This window comes from Struthio camelus, chromosome 19, assembly GCF_040807025.1.
Source record: "Struthio camelus isolate bStrCam1 chromosome 19, bStrCam1.hap1, whole genome shotgun sequence".
NCBI classification, from domain to species: domain Eukaryota; kingdom Metazoa; phylum Chordata; class Aves; order Struthioniformes; family Struthionidae; genus Struthio; species Struthio camelus.
The window spans coordinates 7,368,014-7,390,127 of record NC_090960.1 but is presented as its reverse complement, the minus strand read 5'-3'; the positions used below and the strand labels follow the sequence as shown (position 1 = coordinate 7,390,127).

At 47.1% G+C, this 22,114-nt stretch overlaps 1 protein-coding gene across 1 annotated transcript; it reads left to right on the top strand.

Annotated features, from left to right (window-relative positions):
- The first annotated feature begins 12,444 nt into the window (after positions 1-12,444).
- Positions 12,445-18,925, top strand: WFIKKN2 (WAP, follistatin/kazal, immunoglobulin, kunitz and netrin domain containing 2). Its single transcript, XM_009678880.2, has 2 exons — positions 12,445-13,134; positions 15,336-18,925. The coding sequence occupies exons 1-2, from the start codon at positions 12,934-12,936 to the stop codon at positions 16,845-16,847; spliced, it is 1,713 nt and encodes a 570-aa protein (XP_009677175.2). The 5' UTR covers positions 12,445-12,933; the 3' UTR covers positions 16,848-18,925.
- The last annotated feature ends 3,189 nt before the right edge of the window (positions 18,926-22,114 follow it).

The window sequence follows — 22,114 nt, the reverse complement described above, 5'->3', positions numbered from 1 at the left end:
AGCCGTCCCTATGTGAGAGTTTTTGGGAGAACTAGGTTAAATTCTAAGCTCTACTTTACCAAGTCCAAGACTGAGTCATCCGGCACTCACTCTGTGCCAGTGGGAAGAAACATGCACCACCAGTGGCTGATTCATCTCATCTGGGGTGGGCGCCTAAGAATAGCGCAGACAAATCCTCCTCTGGAGATGCCCGTTGTCTTCTGTCGCCTGTCAAGGGAGCCCGGGATGACGGGCTTTGAACCGGTAGTTTCCAGCTGACTGATGTCAGGCTAGATGAGCACCTGAGTCAGCGTGCCTGGGGCCCTTCCTGTACCTCCTCTATTCTTGTGGGATAAATAAAAAAATCCTGCACTGAGTTGGCTTTCAGGGCAGCTCTCAGCCACACGGCGCATCCCTGAATCTCAGCACAGCCAGCTGTCCGGTGGATTTTTGGCCTCGCCAAGCATCCCTGCAGGGACCTGAGGGGAAGCTGAGTGCGTGAAAAAGAGATTTTTCAGCAGAAAGCAGAGCAGAGAGCTGGCCGAGTGAGTCAGGCAGGAAATGTGGAAGAGAAGGAATGGCAGAAGAGAGGGATTTAGGGACCTCAATGACTGACCTGGTTGGGTTATGAGCATAAACCCTGAACGCTCTCTTGGAGTTAGGCAGCAAAGCCCGGTCAGCTAGTGCAGAGATTCTAGTGACGGAAACAGTAACAGAAATTTCTCTTTGCTCTCACTGTTTTCTGTTCACTGTTTCACTGTGTCGTCCTTTCCCCTTCCCTTCATTTTTGCTCATGCTCGCGTCTGCACCTCTGAGAGGTCTGCGTCAGGTATGGTCTAGGCCAGCTTCTGGGAGGCTGAGATAGGTGTTGGAGCTCAGATGTTCCTCCCAGCTGCCCTGTGCGTCAGCGTCCCCCCCCACCCGGTTAATGAAAATCCACTGTAGGACTTCTGGGCTGGACTTGAAGCAGGGCTCGCACAACTTCGTCGACTGTGGGGCGGCAGGAGGTGTGAGCTGCTTTGAAAAACGCTGCTGCGCGCACACACACAGACATGGCTGAGCCTGCGCGCAGCATGGAGCGACCATCGATGGAGGTTTGAAAAAATGTCGCTGACGTTTGGGGGATGGTTTTCTGTGGGAAAAGGATCTATTCAGGCCCCTAAATCCCTTTAAAAATCAGGCACTGTGTGCAGCTGATTTTTTCATTTATCAACTTAACATTGTTCCTACTTGTAGGAAAAATAAATCATTTCTGAACAAATAAGTCAGAGAATTGGAACCTGAAGGGGGTGGTACATCAGCTCAGGGACTCGTGGTTAAGAAGTCCAATAGATTTTGATAACAACTGGAAATTGTTCAGTGGATTAGTGTCTAAAGCCAGTTTGGCCTCAAGTAACGACAAGCTTGAATTGCAGTATGTGGATCCAAACTTCTCCCCCGAGAGCTGTTGTTGTTTGTATTGCAGTCATGGGTAGGGTCTCCAGCTGTGAGCCAAAGACTCCTCTGAACTCAGAGATGTCCGAACACAGAACAACTGAACAGACAAGGGTCCTCTGAGCGTTTTCTCCTGGCTCTGTTTGCAGTCCCCTCTGCCCAGGCCTGTAGTACCTCACCTGGCTCTCCCAAGCCATGAAACAGGGTCATCCTAGTGACACAGGGTAGACTCAAAAATATGTGCAGTTGCCTCCTGCTTAGCCCCTTGCCATTTCCTGGGGGTTAGGAGCCAAAAGGCTCCTGTTGTTCTGGTCCCACGAAATCTCAGCACGAGCTGACTCTTGTGGGAAGTGCGTGTGCTGTCAACAAGGCTACGGAGATGGTTTGCTGGCATTCCTAAGCAAAAAACTAAGTGTTTTGCTGAGGCAAGGCCTAAATTTGTTTCTGTGTTTTTCTTCAGGAGAAGCTGGCCCCAGTGCAGAAGACTGGATCAAGGCCTGGCTTCTCCTCAGGCTGTGTTTCGGCCATCAAGGAAATGCCACAAATGCAAATCATAACTAGCAACATTTAGGGGCTATGCCCTGCAAACTCTTCATGGTCCTGAGTCACGGCCAGTTTAAGCTACGAGTCAATTAGGAACTCTCCATTGACTTGGATGGGCTTTCAAGCAGACGCTATACAATTCAACAGCGTGATTAGCAAAGCTGTAACTAAAGAGGTCTCCATGGAGATTGACAGCATCACCTTCCAGCTGGTACATTCTCTGCCTCCTATTCTAAATTTGTTCTCGCTGTCTTCCTGGCTCTAATCCACAAGGTTAGCTAAATCTTCCAACATTTGTGATACATCAAAGCAGTGGCGAGAAGGACAAAGGGAGTTGGGAGGAGACAGAGAAAGAAATAACCCAGCGCCTTAAATAAAGCAGCAGAAACTGTTCAAACATATATAGTCAGAGTTTCAAGAATGGGATTAGGCAGAACAGCACCTCTGCCTGCCTGTCACTTGCAAATTCTTGCTAATACTTTAGGAGCTTATTGGAGGTCAGCACCAAACACCCAAACAGACTAATCTGTATTATAGACACATAATCAAAGTCACAAGGTTTTACATAATATATATTGGTGACACAAGAAGTGTTTGTTCGAATAATTTTGTCATCAAGATTAGTGGCTATGAAAGCCTCTACTGTGCACTAACCTGGTTTTCTATGGCCACCCCATTGGTACACCAGAGATTCCTCAAAGAAATCAGGAAGGAGCTGAGAAAGTGGAAACCAAATATATGTTCTGAAACACTAACGCTATTTATTTTCCAGCTGTGGCAAAGTGAAAAAAGGATGTTTGTGTTTGAGTGCATATATAAGCTAGAGAGGGTTGGGCTGTAGTGTTCCCCCCCCCCTCCAGATGTGCAACGGAAATGTTTTGAGGAGCGCTGACCTGCAGTTCTCAGCTCTATGGCTTCCCTTCATGTAACCAAAAGGTATTGAGGTCTCACTGCAAAGCTGTAGCTTAAAAAAACGCAAACAAATGGCTGTAGATACAGTTCTGTGTGTTTCGTTTTTTTCAGACAGTTTTGAGGTTGCAGTAAATCACACCATCACAATCACACATCACTGCTACAGCAATGACAAGAAGTAGGGGTTTAAAATACCAAGTGATGTCATTGCATGTTTATGAACGACTTGTGAATTTTGCATTTCCCTTAGAGTGGTGGAAACTGTGACACAGAAGCATGGTCTAGGCTTACAGACTAAGTCAGGGGCAGAGATGGGAATGGGACTTGTGTAGATAATAATTCCATATTTACAGATCTAAGTGGTTTTAAAAATAAATTGGCTTATGGCAATGTTTGGAAATATATGGACAAAATTGATTTTCTCCACTCTATATAGAATTTTGTAACTGTGGTATTATAGAAACACAACAGAAAAATTTGTAAAAATGCAAAAGAAAAAACACAAGGGAGAAAGGCATTCAAGATCACTTTCTCTGTGATGGGAAGGGACAAAGTCCCCGCTCAAGCCATGGGTTGCTGAGATGGTGTAAACACTTCCCACGCACACAGGCCACCTTGTTCTTATGACTGAGGTCCAGCAAAGACAAGGGCATTGTGAAGGTGCCCCAAATCCTTCTATCCTAGCACAGCATCAGGCATTCTCGCCTGAGTTCACCCCACCTGACAAGCACACAACTAGGAAACCCATTGCCCCAAACTTCTCCACAGTCATTGAAGAGAGAGCAAGAGCAGTGCCAGCTGGACATCTGCAGAAGAGAAAGCAGAACCTGAGAGAGGTGAATCGTCCTCTAGATTTGCAGCAATTCACATGCTGCTGCCATGTGAACCTGGGGCTAAAATCTCTCTGGCGGCTTTTACAGGACTCCTGAAAGCCTCTTTATAGAAGCAGAGCTGGGTAAACTGGCCCTTAGATCAAGAAAAATCAAGCTCTGGGTGGGCTTTCCAAGAGCGTTTGGCTGTAACCTCACCCTGCTCCTCTTTGAAGTCGGTAGAATATTTACCACTGACTTCAATAGCAGAAATATCAGGCCATTACCAAGTTGCCTATAATGATACTATGATTTCTTTGTACCTCACTACTCAAAGAAGGCCTGCTGCTTCTACCATTAAAATACAGTCCTAGCAATTGGTTAGATAACACAGTGAGCCCAATGTGCAGGCTTTAGAGGCACAGGAAAATTATAATGATTAAACTGCATGAATCTCAACCATTACCTACAATAGCTCTGCTGGCCGTGCTCACATCAGGCTTTCAAGGACTGGTTATCTTCAAAACTGCCATGGAAAAGAAAATGCTGCATCTCCTTGAACACTGCTGCCATGTAGTCTGTAGGTAGACTCTTCATGCTACAAACAGTAAAAGATCAAAATAAAAATGCACATTTAATTAGCTGAAAATCAAAAAGAGTGACAATGAGAAAAGCTATTCAATGCAGACAAACATCCCACTGCCAAAGCATGTGGGATTATCTTGCTACTATAAAAATCAATTCTCTTTAGCCTGTGTTCATATTTGTTGTCAAATTAATGTCAGGAAAGACGCACCCTGTTTATACCAGATTTAGTCTTCTCTGGGTGTTTCTACTAAAGATGTTAGTGGCCCAAAGGAGATTTACTGACTGATTCTGATGGCCTTGATCTAGGTTCAAGTTATGCAGAGAATATGATGTCTTGGATCTGGCTGTAAAAGAGTACACAGGGCACTGCAGATGATTGAAACAAAATCCTTCATCTCTTGGGAAGGCTGTTAATATGTCCAACTTTCCAGGTAGGGGGACTGCTACTGGCAGAGTTCGTACGGCGAGCACAATCAGAAGGGCTTAGTGTGTGCTGTGCGGCAGCCAGAGCTGCTAAAAACCAGCAAAGCCAAATGAAGGCAGTAACTCTTCAGTTAAAAAGATTTTTGTCCTAATTTAGATTAAAATTCCAAGAAGATGGACATGTTGCTAAAAGGATTTCATTATATTTGCAGAAATGGAAATATTTCCATTTTGTGAAAATTAATTATTGTTTATAGCTAAGTTTTGGATACCAAACCCTCTGAGCAGCTCTGGGAATCCCATGTTGTCTGGAGGAGCCAGCGTTCGTTGCCTGATGAAAAGCCCAGTCCCCAGGATCTGCACATGAATCTCCTGGAGAGGCTCCCAGCCACAAGCAGGGCTTCCAAACTTCTACAAATTCAGCAGTTTGGTAAAGTCACTGCTCTTCTGCAGCCGAGTTCATAATGAAGCACAAAAACAGGCAAATCTTCAGCGCTTTTGTCTCCCCTTACAAACTTGCAGCTCAGACCTTGTTCACTGAAATGTTCATAAACCTCCTAAAAGGATCAGCTCGGCCTGACTATGAGATGGTACCGTCACACTTAGGTCAGGGGGAATTCAGGCTTACAGTACAAACCAGGGCAAAGTCTGAGTTTTCAAGACAGAAAGAAGAGAGCTTGGGGGGTTAAGTTGAAGTATGATGGCATTTGCCCAGCAGGTTAGAAACCTCAATATTTATACCAGTTGAACCACATCACAAACAAAAGGAACATGACATTTCTATCTAGAATTGGCTTTTCAAAAAGCAGGTTACAAGCCGGTTCGGGGGATTCCAGCCTTTTGCGGCTGCTGTTGTGTGCTACTTTGCAAGCGACGCCTTCCTCGTTTTAAATTCCTGAAAATAGATAAGGGAGATTAAAGAAGGGTCATTTGGAGACCGAAGTGAGTCTGTGAAATGGGTTCAATAATAGTCATGAGCCTGCTACAGCAGGACATGGGAAACTCAGTTAACTCACGTTCCTAAAGAAATGCCGCCTGCTTTGGTGAGAGCTGTGCCAAGCGCCCAGCCCAGGCGCACACCAGGCCTGTGCCTACGCTTTTATTCCGAGCTTTCCATCGCATCAAGCTGGAACCAAACAGAAAAACTGAGGACGAACAATAACAACAAATGTACTGCTTCAGCTCTGGGGTTATGATGCTAGGGCTTATACAGCAACGACAGGGCCGAAGGACACGGGAACAGCTCTGGCTACATGCTGCAGAGCTGGTGCCTCTGTTTCCCAGCACACCGTTATTCAAACAAGCCAGGCTGAGTAACCTGCAGCAAAGCGGGATCTTCGAGGCTCTCTGCTGCAGCCAAACATCTCATCCAATGCATCTCATGCAATTTTACAATCCAAAGAGACGGGTTCCCTGTCCTCCCCAAACTGTCTGTGGGTTACCTAAGGCTTTGCCTGTGAGAGAGCGCAAGCGGGATGGGCCAGGGAAAGGAAAGCTCCTGAGCCAGGTTTCTCCATATATCTCATTGATAACTGGTTGATTATCTTGCTTTGCACCCTCTTTGCCTCTTGCTGTGCTGTTACAGACAGACTAAACCTAGCAATAATGAACCGTCATCAAACTGGCAATTGCTTCCTGCCTGGCTTACGTTAGCAGAGAAAGAGAAAGCAAATGATGATTAGTCGTATGTCTGCACTCAAAGATAAAACCCCCGAGCAGAAGCCATCTGCCGAGGCATAAAATAATAATTCTGGCGCTAGCCTTGTCTGAGTGCAATGCCATCAGCTCTCACCGAAACATAACGTAATGCAGGCCTAATGCTGAGCTCTAGCAGGTGGCCCATAACCCTGTAATAAACTCCCTGACATTATTGATTTCCCCCCCCAAACCGAGCCCTTTTGTCTGACTACATTAACTTCTGCTTACTGAGCATCTGCGCATGAGGCAGAATGCACATAAACAGCAGCTCATTTCAGTGAGCAATCGTGACTCTAAATATGCCCCCGGTTCCCCTCGCCTGTCTCTACAAGTTGTTATCTGCTCAGACGGGTTATTGCAGAATTCAGAAACGGCCCTTGTTAGTTATGGGAGCTTAGAGGGAACGCTGACAAAAATCTTAACTGGGAGGAATTTGAAATATGCTTCCGCCACTAATTATGCACACAAATAGCCCCCAAAATAGGGCCCAGGAACACTGTTACCATTGCATTATTCAGCCCAAACCTATCTCCATTCATATGCATGCAATTGCAAAGCTTTGTGTGCCTAACGTATGCTTTGATGCTCTGAGGGGCATCATATGGTGCTGAAAATCCTGCTCACTTGGCCAATCTCATGCCCAGCATGAGGTGCACGCTCTTCTAAGGCATGGCGGAGCCAGGCTGAGGAAAAGGAGGGCAGCACAGCGTGTTTGCTACCCTTTGCACCCCGCTACACAGAGGTGAACTGCAGGCTCAAACCATGCAGTGCGCATGGAGGAGTAGATGGGATCTCAGGGCCTGAAGCAGCTGCGTGCTGTGATCAGCCAGACTGGGCTTTCTGGACATATCCCATAGCTCAAACTCTGGGCAGGTCACGGTGAGCTTGGGGGGAATGGTGCCTCACTCCAAGAGGAAGATTTAGTCCTTTGCAGTCCAAAGGCCACTAAAGCCAAGGTCCCAGAGCCATCATCTGGAGCTCTGTGTGGGTTTGGAGGCAATGTTACTGCTTGGGGCAAGCGGTAGGCAGCTGTGCTCCAGAAAGGATCTGGCACTGATACTCGATCTAAAACGTCTGGCTATCAGCTCTAAATTGCAATAAGCTTTGTATACAAAATGGAACACAGTTGCTTTTTCAATGAGACAGACTTTTTAAGAAGTTCTTTTCTGTTCAGATGTTACATTTGCACCTGTCCAGCGATACAGAGCCCCCAAAGGACCGTGGAAGGATGATGGTGGGGATGAAGAACTGCATGCTCAGGATCGCTGCAGGCAAGGCAAGCCCTGAATTAGTGCCGCCTTCTAAGGAAGGGGCTCTTCTTTGGCCCGGCTGTTGCAGGGAGCTATCTCCACGTCTGGCTGTGCCCCGATGCCCCGCTTGGGAGAAGAGGGGCAGCCTCACAGCCCAGAATCTTTGCTTTAAGCAGGTCTCTCGAAGGCAGGACACCTCACGCAGGCCCAGCCCAGCCCAGACTCACACCTGAGTCAACACAGCTCCCTGTCCTCCTTTATGGGCTCATCACAAGGAGAAGGCAAATATTGACCAGTCTATTAATGAGCCAAGAAGCAGAAAAGATAAAATAACTCACCCATAGGTGATAGCCTAGATGTGGGTGCTAGAGAGAGTGTCCAAGGGAAGCGATATTCGGGGGACTCATCTTTGACTTGATGGCCTGGGTAAGCAACGCCGTTTTGGCCCTCATTAATTTCACTCCGTGCCAGGAAGGAGAAAGCAGTGTTCCTCGCTGGAGGGAAGTCCCACGTGAAAAGCTTTAGGGGCAGGCAAGGGCCCGCTTTTCCAGATGGCACAGAGAAGCGATCTGGCCCTCCAAGGAGCCCCAGTCACATGGTCATTCCCTCTTTTTTAACCACACACCATTCAGAAGACGCACTGTAACCCACCTGCCAGCTTTATGCTTGCTACGGAGAGGGTGTGGTTCCTACTGAAAGCACTCCTGGCCCTGCCAAACCCAGCACTGCTGCTTCATCGGGACCCGGCAGCGCTGCCGCCCCCCCATTTCCAGCTAATCGATCCCGAAGGCGTCCTCTGCACCCCAACCGCACACGGGGAGGCCGCCCGAGCCACGAGCCCTGCTGCTGCGGCCCTCAATACCACAGTCACAGCAAGAAAGCCACTAACCAGCACATGAATTGCAACCATGCCGTAAGAGGGGGTGTTTTGTGTTTGTGTTGGCAAAACTGGCTCCAAGTGGCTGCCAGCCCAGACAGCACGAGAGGCCCAATTTGCCAGGGCCCCTTTGCAGATGCAGAGATCAATGGGAGATGGGAGGTTTAACATTGCAGAGTGACAGTTCTTGCCAAGGTCCCTTCCACAATAAAGCCAGCAAATCAATCTGCCATCTAATGAATAACTCCGGATGAGGATTGCTCATTTTGCCTAATAAATATGATCAACAATTTACTTTTTCTTTAATAGTGGTTAAACAAAAAAATTATATTTCCCTCATCCATCAGAAATGGATGCCCATTTCCTTCCTTGATCAGGAGGGGACACACCCAAACCTTGAGTCAGTGTCCCCAGACAACGGGGAGGAGCAGAAACTTCTCATAGCAGTTTGGGAAGAGTAAGAAAAGGACAAGAAATGATCATTACGGAAAACAGCAATGGTTAAGCCAATTCTAGGTGAACAGCCCCAGGCAGGACCCTGGGCATCCGGGGAAGGGCTCTTTACGCTGACATTTGTGGGGTACAGGCTGGCTCGGTAGAGCTGCTCCTGCAGCTCTGTGAGTCTTGCACTCCCCACAGCCGGGACTGGAGCTGGGATGTTGCTCCATGCCAGCAGGGCATGTCCATCTGAGGTCAAGGGAAAGCTCTTCCCAGCTCCCCATCCAACAGACTCAGATCAACACCTTGATCTGAAAGGGTGATTTTGGGTTAGGAGCAGGGTTTGAACTCATTTGGGAAGATCTTTATCACATCAGTCTCTGGCACTGATTCTATGGATGGAACAAGGTAAACCTTAAGCCAGGTGCTCATAATAGATTTGTTTATAGAAATGGAGCATAAGGTTTACTTTTTTTTTTATACTTTAAAAAGTTAATGACCTTTATAAACAAGACAGAACAGAAAAACTGTGCCCAGGGACCTTAACATTAAAGAATCTGATTTGCAGCTGGCATAGATTGGTGTTGCTCTGGAGTAGCCACTGGGATCCATAGAGGTCAGGGAAGCTAAACTAATTGAAACCAGGCGAGAACCTAGCCTTTAACGAAGCCCGAGAGATACTGAATGCATTAGTCATGCAGTGCTTGGCTATCGGTGCAGTACAACCGGCGTCCCCAGCTGCCCCCGCGCCACCGTGGCCTGCAGCCAGCGTGCACAGTCGCCTCACCTCCGTGAAGTGCCCATCCGTTTAGGTAACAGCGTTTCTGTGACAGGCTGTCCTGGTGTGAATGAAACTGCTGTCAAGGGTTGTTCCAAGTTCTCCCTGTCTCCTCTAACCTCAGTAGCTGCCTGCGTGCATTCACGGAGAGATTTATGGCGCTGTTTTCCTCTCTCTTGGCTGTGTTAAGTGGCCAAGGGACTGATCCTTCACAGAGCTGAGGGCTTCCTAGCCCTTCTGCAGTGATGGGAGTCGAAGGGGCACAGCATCACGTGGGCAGCTCTGTGCACTGCATCTGCCCGGTCCCTGTTGGATTAGGCCAGAATTTGAGTCCCTAAGAGGCTTCCAATGCACAACTTTTGCTGAAAGGCTGATTTCTGAGTTAACACACATTTCCTGCCTCTCATTTACGTTAGCTCTGAGACCCAGCAAAAGCTGTGGGTGACAATACCTCACATACGGGCATTCGCGTGGCCTTTCTCTGAACGTTCCCACTGACCCGCACCAGGGACGCAGGGAAGTCAGCTGAGCCATGTAGCCTGTGCAACTGTCCCTTCAAATGGCCTCTCCAGCTCTGCCCACCCCGCCAGGGTGCACCGAACCCGGCACCTGGGTGCCGAAAGGAGAGTGCCACGGTGAGACGTACCTGTCCCCAGAGGATACGCCCCTGGGCCGGGCAGAGGTGGCCGTAGCAAAGCAGGTGACCGCTCCATCTGGCCTCCGAAAGCCAGCGTCTGGTTCTTCATGGACGGCCACACTCTGGTCCCCATGGCGGGGACGTGAGCCTCAACCTGGGAGGGAAAACAACCCCCAAAATAGTGTTATTCCGTGGAAGAAGGCTAGAGCGATGGATGTCCCTGTAGAGGGGGCCGCCCTGGGGAGGGGAAGCCACATACCAGCCGGTCCCTGCCGTGGCAGGGTGGGTTTTGGGGGGAGAGCACCAACCTACGCAGAGTGCCACCGACCTGCTCCTGCATCCGGCTCAGCCCTCAAGCGCAGGGCAACGTGTGAGACAGACAGCCAAAAAGCCCACCAAAAATGGCAGGGAAAATGGTTCATCCAAGGCTACGCGGTGGCAAACCCGAGGTCGGTACCGCTGCTGGGGTGAGACCCCTCGCGCTAACGCTCACTGCAGCGCCTCCTCGCCGGCACCCGCGACAACCGCGCTCCTCAAGACCTGCACCCAACGCTGGGTTCAAAGCTTATCTTCAGTCAGTTTTACAATATAAAGTGTCTTTGTTTAGTCAACAGAACCGCTAATACATGTGATTTTGTTGTTAATAGAGCTGTAAGAATTTTAAGTACTTCTTGGGAATGTGTCATTTTTGGTTGGCTTTTTTAGGCATCACAGGGTGCTGTGTTTGTCTTTGTAAACAAGTATTGAATAAAACACTTTGCGCACAGCCACACTTTGTACACGTGTCATGCAGGTTTATAAAGTTTCAGAGCGAATAAATCAACTGCAAACTGCTGCCTGGTGGTTGACTTCGCTCCTTATAAATAGCTAATTTGGACAACTTCTTCTCTCCCCACGTCGTAGGAAATTCAAATACTGTGCATGTCATTAACGTGTTTGCACAAATCAGAACTGCTAGAGCCTCTCTTATAAGCATGGTTTGCAACAGACACGCCACAGCTGAGTGAAGGTTTGCTCCAGGTTGCTCTCCCTTTTTGAGGAAATCCTCAGGAAACACGAGTAGGTAAATGCATCCTGCTCGCTTACACCACTGGAGGAGCAGCGGTCACATTTCTTGGGGCCTTGCCTGTATTTAGGTATGGTCCCATTGCTGCTGCCAGGTTATCCTGATTTGTGCAGCCACCATCAGTCAGGAGAGAATTAGGCCCAAACTCAACCGTGGAAAACAGCACTGGTTTAATAAACGCAACAGAAAAATTTCTAGCTTGAGGCTTGGTTGTGCCTGGCTGTCCCACGGGTGCTTCAGTCTGCACCACTCCGTGCAGGATGCAGCTCCCGTGAGCACTCGTGCAGACACGCTGCCTCCCCTCCCTCCTGCATGGCAGCGCAGCAGCATTGGCCCCGCACGGGCTGCAAACCTACCTGGACGCACGCAGCCTCGTGCAGGATCCGTTCCAACAGCCCAGAATCCAGCCCAAGGGCTCGAATCCTGCACGGTGCTGAGCAACGTTGACTTCTATCACTTGTCTCTGGATTTTGGCAAATGTTCAGCACTAACAGGATCAGCCCCTTACTGTAATAATCAGGGAGCGAGGAACTCAGCTGGAGCAAACTTTTTTTCCCCCCAATGCAAAAATGCTGTACATTCCTTTATGCAGGTTTCCATAGAGTTGAACTTCTACTATTTTTTTGTTGTCGCTGTTAAAGAGGTCAGCAAAGCAGTGTACAACAGGATCTTGCTTTCAGGAAATGTGGAGGAATTCGGGGACACTTTTAATGTCTTGCTGGTGGGTTGGAGGGCAGCATTAAAAACAGCATCCTGCAAATCGCAGCACCAAAGAGGAGTAGAAAGCTTGGAGGAGCCCTGGGGAAATTAGTGAAGACATATTGCTTTGCAGATCCTGAGTTTAAATAAGTTATTTTTTTCCCCCTACTTCCTCTGTTAAAATATGATATTCTAGCTTTAATTGCTTCAATCCTATTACTTGTTCCTTTTAGCAGTGATTGTGTAGCCCCTTGCTGTGGGGAAATCCCCTGATTGCGGGTCCGTGTTATTTAGACAAGTACTCTTTCAGAAGTAAATGCCATTCTTAGCATAGGGAAGTACTTTAGGTCTAAAGGGGTTAAGAAGGCCTCCCTGCATTCAGAAACATGCAGGGGTCCCACCGTGCCAGTTCCAGCCTTTTAAACTCTTTCCAGCTTTTTTTTCTTGCAACAAATCTGTCTGACTGCCACCAGGACATAGGAAGCGTGTGCCTGTCAAAGAAATCAAGTTTACTTTTTCTGACTTGTTAACAGAGGCAGGGTATAAATAGAGCTAACTCTGCTCAAACTATTAGCATTTCTCTTAAAATAAGGGGGTAACTTCCTAGGACCTTTAATCCAATGAGGTCCAGACCAAGCTGCACTATCAACGGAGACAGGAAAGGAGCTTGCTGAATTTTTTACAGAAGGCAGGTGCTTTTGGGTTCCTTGAAAATTTAAGGCTCATCAAAAAAAAGCGACCCCAAGCAAACAAGAACTACCTTCCAACTCAGTCCGTGCCATTGCCCTGGAGAAGTTCTGAGATGTTGTTGGTGCTGTTCACTCGCTGGATGTGGATCTTGCTGGGGAAGAGCAGCGTCCTGTTGCTTCTGGAGGTCTCCCTGAAGGGGAGAGCTTTACCTCCCATACGGTATTCACACGCTGGGATATGCCCAAATGACATGAACCCCAACCTGTGGGTAGATGCGCAGAGCACTTGCAAGCGAGAGTGCGAAGCCGATCTGGTGAGTGATGCACATTTTTATACATCTGCGTCGTGGACTACGGGTTTTGGTGGTGTGTTTGTTTGCGCCACAGTCTGTTTCTATTCCAGATAGAAAGGCATCGGCACCGTACGGGACTTGATCCAGTCAACGCATGTATTTAATTGACCTGTGAACCTATGTAAATTAAAAAAGTTTTGATGCATTATCTGTTGAGTGCGGAAGGTGTGTGGCAGCTGTCTCTTACGCTGATGTAGGTGCGGCGTCACTCTGATCATTTTCCTTGTTTTCTTATCAGAAGAAACATCTGAATTTCATACTCCAGAACTGAGCATGTTTTGGGGCCAATCCATAGTATTTTAGCAGGGTCACCACGTTCTTTATTATCAGCGGCCGTCATCAACGCTTTGTATTCCTGGGAGGAATTCTGTATGAAACCATTTGATTTAGCATGTAAATCATCAGCCTTTGCTGCACTTGAAACCTAAAGCATGCCTGGAGTGAAAAACAGGGATATGGTTAAAATGACCAGGCAGATGTTCTCTGTGATACTTCCAGCTCAAAATGTGCTTAGCTTACAACCCCGAAAATCATGTTGCAACCTGTCAGCGCTGCCAGCTCAAGCTGGCATCCGAAAATACCTGCTCTTCCCATCTCTTACATCACGTCCAATGGCACAGATCCTGCAGCTTGACAGCATTATATACCATGCTGGAAAAAATCATTTGGTTCATGCTCTATAGCCAAGTAGTTTTTGCAATACTAAAAGCAGTGAAAAGGGGACTAAGAGGCTGGCCATCAAGTAAACAGAGCTTTGCTAAGACAGATCTGATGTGTTATAAACAAAGGTGCTCTTTTTACTTTTGGCATTCCTGATTAAACCTCCTTTATTTCAACTACCAGGTGCAGCAACGAATAAAACTAAAACACTTGTGAAAAACCTAACAACAGCAGAGGGCATTGTTTTAATATATTTCTGGTCGAAAACTGAAAGCCAGAAGCCACTGGATAAAAACCCTTGCTTTTGCCTTGTGGCAGCCCCGAGTCCTGGGAACTCACATGCCTGTGGTCTGCAAGCAACCCAGCACTGTGCCACTGGCTTTGCTAAAACCAGGTTCATTAACCTCAGCTGAGAATATTATTCATTATATTTTGCAGCTTTCCTTCTGAAACCTAGTAGTGTGTAGCGAGAAACGGGGAAAAAGTTATGCTATTAGGTCATCTTTTTCCCTATAAGGAAGGGATACGAGACTCAGGAGAAGCTATTTAGTTTGGTAGCTTAAAAGACTTTTTTTTCTCACTTATAGAGAAAGCCAGTGGATTTCAGGGGCACTGCAGAGGCTTAACACGGGGTAGAAATGTGTTCTGTTGTGTATATGGTAGCAGTGTCCATGGTCCCTTAAAGTAATCCAGAGCAACACAGTAGCTGTGATAACTAATGGACATGTATCAAATACCTTTTCTCCATAGAAACCCCAAATTTCTGTTAAAATTAATCACAATTTACAGCTCACTGTAACTAAAATGAAGGGTAATAAATCACTAGAATAGCAATGCTGCATTTGAAAATAAGACTAAAATAGGACAAAAGCCGTAACAAGCTGTTTCAGGTTTGTTTTTCTAAATACCATAGAAAATAAATTATTTCTGGAGCAAGAATTTCCTTGCTTCTGAGATATTCTGTTTCCTCTGCAATGTGAACAATTACAAATCCTTGGCAGTTTCATCTCCAAGAGTATGCTGTTAGTCTCAGGGAATTCAAATAATACTTTACATACTTTTGTGGAAAATAAGAAGGATTACTGCCTACAGCCATATGATAAGACTTTCCGTCCGCTCTTGTTTCTCAGGGCTTGTCCTCAGGCATTTCGGAGAGGGGGGTTGTTAGTTCTGTAGTCAAGCCGTCCATGTGACTCTAGGAAAGACTTACGATGATTTTAGTATTTAAGAAAAAGCAATGCGTTTCCCTTCTCTAGGGTCTTCTCTTAAAGCACTTCAGAAACCTCAGTGTGTTTAGCCACATGCCACCTCCCGTGACCTGTGGCAGGGGCATTTACACTCTTTACTGGTGGGCAAACTCAGCTTCGGACCCCAGGTTACATGAGATATCTGTGGTAGAAGAGCTAAGACCCTGAAAGTTTCCAGGCGCTCTGCTTGCTGCTTCTCCACAAAGGGCTTTGCTCTGTCCCTGTTAACGATCAGGTTGTTTTGTTTCCCCTCAGGAGTGCGAGACCTTTGAGAAGTGCTGCCCCAATGTCTGCGGGACAAAGAGTTGCGTGGCAGCTCGGTACATGGATGTCAAGGGGAAAAAAGGGCCGGTGGGAATGCCCAAAGAGGCAACCTGTGACCGTTTCATGTGCATCCAGCAAGGCTCAGAGTGCGATATCTGGGATGGACAACCCGTGTGCAAGTGCAAGGACAGGTGTGAGAAGGAGCCGAGCTTCACCTGTGCCTCCGATGGCCTCACTTACTATAACAAGTGCTACATGGATGCAGAAGCTTGCATCAAAGGCATCACATTGAACGTTGTCACCTGTCGATACCATCTTACCTGGCCAAACACCAGCCCTATCCCACCAGAAACAACAGCTCGCCCTACTACTGCCTATTCAGAGACGACCATCGTTGATATCTTGCCGCCAGCGCTAGTGAACAATCCCATCCATCAGTCAGTCTATGTGGGAGAGACCGTGAGCTTCCTCTGTGATGTTACAGGGAGACCCAAGCCAGAAATCACATGGGAGAAGCAGGTCGATGGGAAAGAAAAAGTCGTTATGAAGCCAAATCATGTCAGAGGGAATGTTGTGGTCACCAACATTGCCCAGCTGGTCATCTACAACACCCAGCTCCAAGACGCAGGCATCTACACCTGCACTGCAAAAAACAGCGGCGGCCTTCTCAGGGCTGATTTTCCCTTGTCAGTCATCAAAGGAGAACCCACATCCAAAGAAGCTTCCCAAAACAAAACACATTTTCCAACAGATGAGTGCCTGAAGCAACCAGACAGCGAAGATTGCGGAGAAGAGCAGACTAGGTGGTATTACGATGCAAAGAAAAACAACTGCTTCACTTTCATCTATGGGAACTGTAACAGCAACCTCAACCACTTTGAGACCTATGAGAACTGTATGTTAACATGCATGAATGGCCCAATCAACATTTGCAATCTGCCAGCCCTCCAAGGTCACTGCAAAGCTTATGAGCCCAGATGGGCCTATAACAGCTTGACAAAGCAATGCCAGTCCTTCATTTACGGTGGGTGTGGAGGCAATGAGAACAACTTTGAAAGCAGAGAGGCCTGTGAAGAGATGTGCCCTTTCCCGAAGAACACACACTGCAAAGCTTGCAAACCACGCCAGAAGCTGGTGACAAGCTTCTGCAAAAGCGACTTCGTCATCCTGGGCCGTATAACGGAACTGACCGAAGACCAAGACTCGGGACACGCCCTAGTGACAGTGGAGGAGATTCTCAAAGATGAAAAAATGGGATTAAAATTCCTGGGGAAGGAACCACTAGAAATCACGCTTTTGAACATGGACTGGAGCTGCCCGTGCCCCAACATGACCACAGTGGATGGCCAGCTTATCATCATGGGAGATGTCCACAATGGCATGGCCGTCCTACAGCCAGACAGCTTTGTGGGGACCTCCAGCATTCGGCGCGTACGGAAACTCCGCGAAGTCATCCACAAGAAAACTTGTGAGCTTTTGAAAGAGTTCTTAGGATTACATTAACCTTCTTCACTCGTGTCAGCCTTCCAGATCTGTGCCTTAGGTAGGGCTAACAAGCGGTAGGCTAGTGCACAGACTAAACAAGCTATTTGAAGGTACACTGTAGGAATTATGCAGAATCCTTATTTTAATCCACTAATGATGCTTAGCAACAATGTAGTATGGTCTTTGGTAAGCACGTAAAACAGCAGCAAAAGGCTATTAATCTTGCATTGAAATCAATTTTTCCATATAGGAGTGCCATTTAACTAGATGACTCACTGCAGTAATTTTACAGTTTTTATGTAGCTTCCATCATAAATGACGGAATTCGTAGCATTTGTGTAGCTAATTGGTACACAGCTAAGTAATATATAATGTCAACTTAATCTATCTCATTTACAGCACAGAAATGTTATGGTAAGTCACACTCTTGTCTCGTAGCAGCACTAATATATTTGAAGAGAAAAGCCTGTAAATTATTGTCTATATTTACAATTGTGCACATTTAACCAAGCTATGCATTATGAATTCGCTTATTTTAATTGCAGTTTTCTTAGCCATTTTCTTTGGATTGTACTTTGTTTTGGAATGGCAACTGCTACCTACCTTGCAATCCTTACTCAAAAAACTCCCACTGAAAAACTCCCGTGATTCTGTACCCAGGACAACAGGTCCATGTAAGAGCCCAAGGCACAGTCTCACCCCTGAGCAAACTTTTCTGTCATAAGAATAATGTCAGCAAATGTCCTCATTCCATTGCACTTTCCTATTTTTGTTTTAATCGATATGTTGCTTGTCTAACACTAAAACATCCTAGGCAGAGGGATGGCTGTATTTTCCAAGCTGTCTTTGTTTTGAAAGCTCTTTACACCTGAGCATACGCAGTGCTTTATTGCTTAATTTCATCAGCATGCTTGATTCTATAGGTAAGAGAATAAAATAAGAGCAGCCAGCACAATATTCAAAGCAGGAAAGTGCAATATCCAGTCTGCAGACTATATTACACACGCACAGGCACAAAGCTGAGGAAACAGAAATGCATATACACAAACACACACACAGCGTACACGCTTTAAAGGCATTTATCATTTTGACCCTTTTTACAGTAGTCTTTCAAACCACTGAAAACATTTTGCGCAGGACCACTGTATGTACTTGTACAGAAAAATACCCCCCCAAAAAAACAGCACAGGCTGTGGGTGAGAGCATGTGCATACACACAGGACTGATCATTTTAACGTTTGTGTGTCAAAAAATGTAACGTTTGCCTATGCACAATCCTTAAATAAAGAAAAGGCTGATCCTGGAAAAATCCTGCCTCTGCTAAGGACTGTCATTGTACGGAAACGGGGAGAGCATTACAGGGCGATCCTTATCGTTACTACGCTCTTTGTTCGGTCGGTTCAGCGAGTTACTACAACAGTGCCCAGAGCTTTCTGCCCTTGCACAAAAGGGCGATTCAAGGCTGGATGTGTGTCAAGATACATTTCAGCGAAAGGAAGGAAGGTGCTGCTAGCGCTACTCCGTGGTGCCATCTAATGGGCTTGCTTGAGGGCCCACTGGAGGCGGTGGGAGGAGAGCCGTTCCTGGGCAGTGCGTGTGCTTTTGCACAAGCGTGCTGGGGCTGGTTACCATAAGGGCTTGGGGAAGGTGGATGCTAGGCTTCAGCACTACGTGCAAGCCTCTGAAACCCCAAAAGCCTGTGGATCTTGGGGATGTCGGCAAAGGCTGCGGGGAGGAAACCTAAGAGACAGTGAGGGAGCTGAGTTCAGAAGAAATGTTTAAATATTGGGCCCAACTCCCATTTACAGGTAGGCTTTCCGTGCCTTTCATCCCACAGCCGGAGTGATGGGCAGAAACCACAGCCTAACAGAAATGTAGGCTCTGTTGTTCTAGGTTTGGTTTACACGTCAGAAATGCTGAGGCAACAGGGATGGAACTAAATCTCTACTTACCTGTATATTTTCAAAGAAAGCTGGGTGAGAGGGAGAGAACCCTGTATCAGATTGCTGGCCAACAAAATACCTGTTTGTTTGTTTTTTGTACCCTTCCTAAGTGTATGTGAGAAAAATTCCAATTAAAGGTTCATAACATTTGTGTATGTTCTCGTGAAGACTGTTTTCTGGTTCTGAGAGTTGCCAACCTGCTGCCCTCCGAGACATTTGGCACCACTGCTGGACCATTCCTGCTCATGATGTCACTTTTCAAGCAATCAGTGGAAAGTGGCATATTCTTGCCATACTTTCTAATATAGAGGCATCAGAGGATGAAGGTTTAATAAAGATTGATTCTTTTTTCTAAAAGCTAAAGGATTTTGCAAGCGTGGGAGTGTTAGAGTAGCTCTGGAGACTCGTACCCAGTTGTTCCAGAAGAGCTGGGATGCAAATTTAGCTAAGAGCAAATATCACACCATTCCTTGCTTTTCTAGTTAGTACATTACAGCGCTTAAGCTTGGGACCTATAAAGCATACTTAACTCTTGCTACCAACGAAGCCCACAGGAACGAAACATGTACTTAATGTTAAGTAAGTGTGCAAGCCATTTGCTGAAGAGGGGCCCAGGGTATGTAAGACTCAACACTGCTGTGTTGTCTTCCTGCCCCTTTGGGCAGGCAAAGTCCTTCAGCCCGGCTGAACGGATGCTGCAAAGAGGTTACATCTACCAAGATCCCATGGTGCATGCACAAGCTCACCAGAGGGACACGGAGCACTTCAAAAAATCTTCCTTAGCCAAACCTTGCGATCCCCAGTGTGCAAGGGCTTGCCTCCCCAGGGAATCGCTGGGATTGGGTAAGTCTACCAACACAGTGCAGCACAGGCTGGCTCCCAACAGGCCAGCCCAGCTCCGCGAGGGCACAGCCGATATAGGGGACACCCAGGACCAGTTCATGGCCAGCAAAGCAGCCCCATGGCAAGGAGGAGCTCAGCTCCCAGCAGGCCAACAGGCACACTAAGCACTAGTTTAGGTCATCCAGAGAAGGCAGATATTGAACATGACTGGCCCCTTCTGGAGAGTAGTGCGGTGACCGAACGCTACACTGCTACCAGCCCCAGGGCACCCAGGGCTGCACTTGGCTAAATGGAAGCACAACTTCCATTGTGCTGTTCGGATGGAGAAGTGCCATCTACTGCCCCATCAGCCCTCCTCCCTCTAGCCCTGGTTGCCAGAGTAAAAAACATCCTGGCCCTTCTGGAAGCACTGCACTTTCGCTTCACCTTGGTGCGGGACTGAACCAAAACCAGATCCTCCCCACCTTCTAACTTTGAGGAGTTAATATTTTACTCAATGCTAATATTTTAGTTCAACCACTCACTAAATCCTTAAGAAGCCTAAAATTCAGGTCTGACCAGTCAGCCAGCCTGTGAGAAGAGCATACACAGGGCCAAGCACTAAAGGTTGTAGTTAAAGCCTTTGCTAGGCTAATGCACGCTAGTGTACAGCTCCTGATCAGAAAAACCCTTTTGTATTGCTCATACAGTGATTTTTGTGCCCTGCTCCCTGGGGTGCATAATCTCTGAACAGGGCAACTGTAAGGCTGTCAGAAAGCTGGAAAGAAATGCTAGTATTTAAAAATTTATTTAAAAATTATTTATTTAAAAATTAAATGCTAGTATTTAAAAATTTAAAAATGTAAGAGGACAGAGATAAAGGAAAAAGCCTGCTTGATTTCTCTCCTTCTCTTGTGACTTCATTCAGAGGTACAGGCTGCGAGGGCTACCCAGAGAGAAGCCAAGTAGCTTCTGTTTGATGTGACAGACAGGGAAAAGCCAGAGGAAGAATGGCACGGCCAAAGCCAGGTGGCAAGGGCAAGTAGCCCCTGCAGTTGAAGTCTGAGTCAAAGCTCACTTCTGTGCGTGACCAGAGGAGCAACATTTTCTGCAGACACTGAGAAAGGACATAGCAAGCGGGAAGATCTGTTTTAGCTGTGGTGAGCTGGCTCTGGTAACTAGACACTGTACAGCAGTCCCAGAGAGGCAGGCCAGGGTTTGAGTTTGGCCAGAGCGAGGCAAGTCTGGAGCAGAGGGGAAGGTCTGCAAGTTCAAGGACAACCACTGAGCTTACCTTTGCAGCTGACATGACCCAGTGGTGTGGTGTTGCAGGAGGAGAGTGGGGGAAGTGGAGACAGAGATCTGCAAGATCTCCCCAGGAGCTCAGGATGGAGAGGGAGATCTGATGGACACTTCGGCTGGGCAGCCAGGAGGAGAACTGGGAAAGTAAAGAGTCGCTGGCGCCAAAGATACTTGCCCACCTCCCGGTCTGGAGGGAAGATGAAAAGTGCAACACATTAAGCTGCACACCCTGCAGCTAGAGCAAAATGGAAACCATCCAGCATATGGATCTGAAAATGAGTCACAAGTTATTGTGCAAACCATCTGTGCAGTAGAGCTCTATTAACAGAGGGACAAAATACCGAAGAAAAGCGATGGTCTACAGCTACTGTAAAGGCAATTGGTAGAGTACGTCCAGATTACAGGGCCTAGCACACACTACAGCTTTTGGTACAGGGCGCGAGGGCTCTGAGATAACAGGCACAGAGAGATGGCTGGATAATTACTCAGAGATAGGACACTGCATCACCACAAAAGCCAGAGCAGCTAAGGTCAACGGAAAGAGGAAATTGAGTGTATTCTCACTGCAAGAGTTTGAGATGAGGTCAGGCAAAAGTTTTTGTAGGAAACCAGCTACAGAACTAGAAGCAAACAGAAATGATGACACCATTGGAATATGATTTAGGCAGCAAAGGTGTTTAAGATCTTAACTCCCAGTTGTTTCAAAGGGAGTTAGGGGCCTCTGTAAGAATTACTGCCTACCCATGGGTCCCAGTTCCTAAGGAAGGTGACTGAAACAATGGCCATGCATTGCTTCAGCCAGCACCTAAGGGACTTCCTGCAAAAAGGAGCTGACATCAAATTAGCCCATTGCAACACAACACTCACTTCCTCCACCTGAAGCACCTTGTGCAACTGCTTGCTGTAATTGTTGTGGTGTGCAGACGGTGTGAAATTACGAGGAAAAGATATCTAAACTGAGGGTTTTTGCAGCAAGATTTCCAAGTCTCTGAGTGTTCAGATCTGCTGCTGAAGTCACCGAAAGCCATTTTCTGCTTATCGCCACCAGCTTAACTTGCCTTAAGTGGCAAAGTTTGCATTCATATTCAAGGGCACTTGGGTTTCTGTCTTTCTTGGATGACTTCTGAAAACCTTACCAGAGCTGCAAACATTGTCCAGAAGAGCCCAGGACCCATGCGGGCATTGCCCCTCCACTGTGCCGCCTGCGCCCAGCCAGAG

Coding starts and splice junctions, on each gene's coding strand:
- WFIKKN2 (XM_009678880.2), top strand. CDS start 12,934: ATGTTGTTGGTGCTGTTCACTCGCTGGATGTGGATCTTGCTGGGGAAG. Junction 13,135..15,335: donor GAGAGTGCGAAGCCGATCTG/GTGAGTGATGCA, acceptor GTTTCCCCTCAG/GAGTGCGAGACCTTTGAGAA.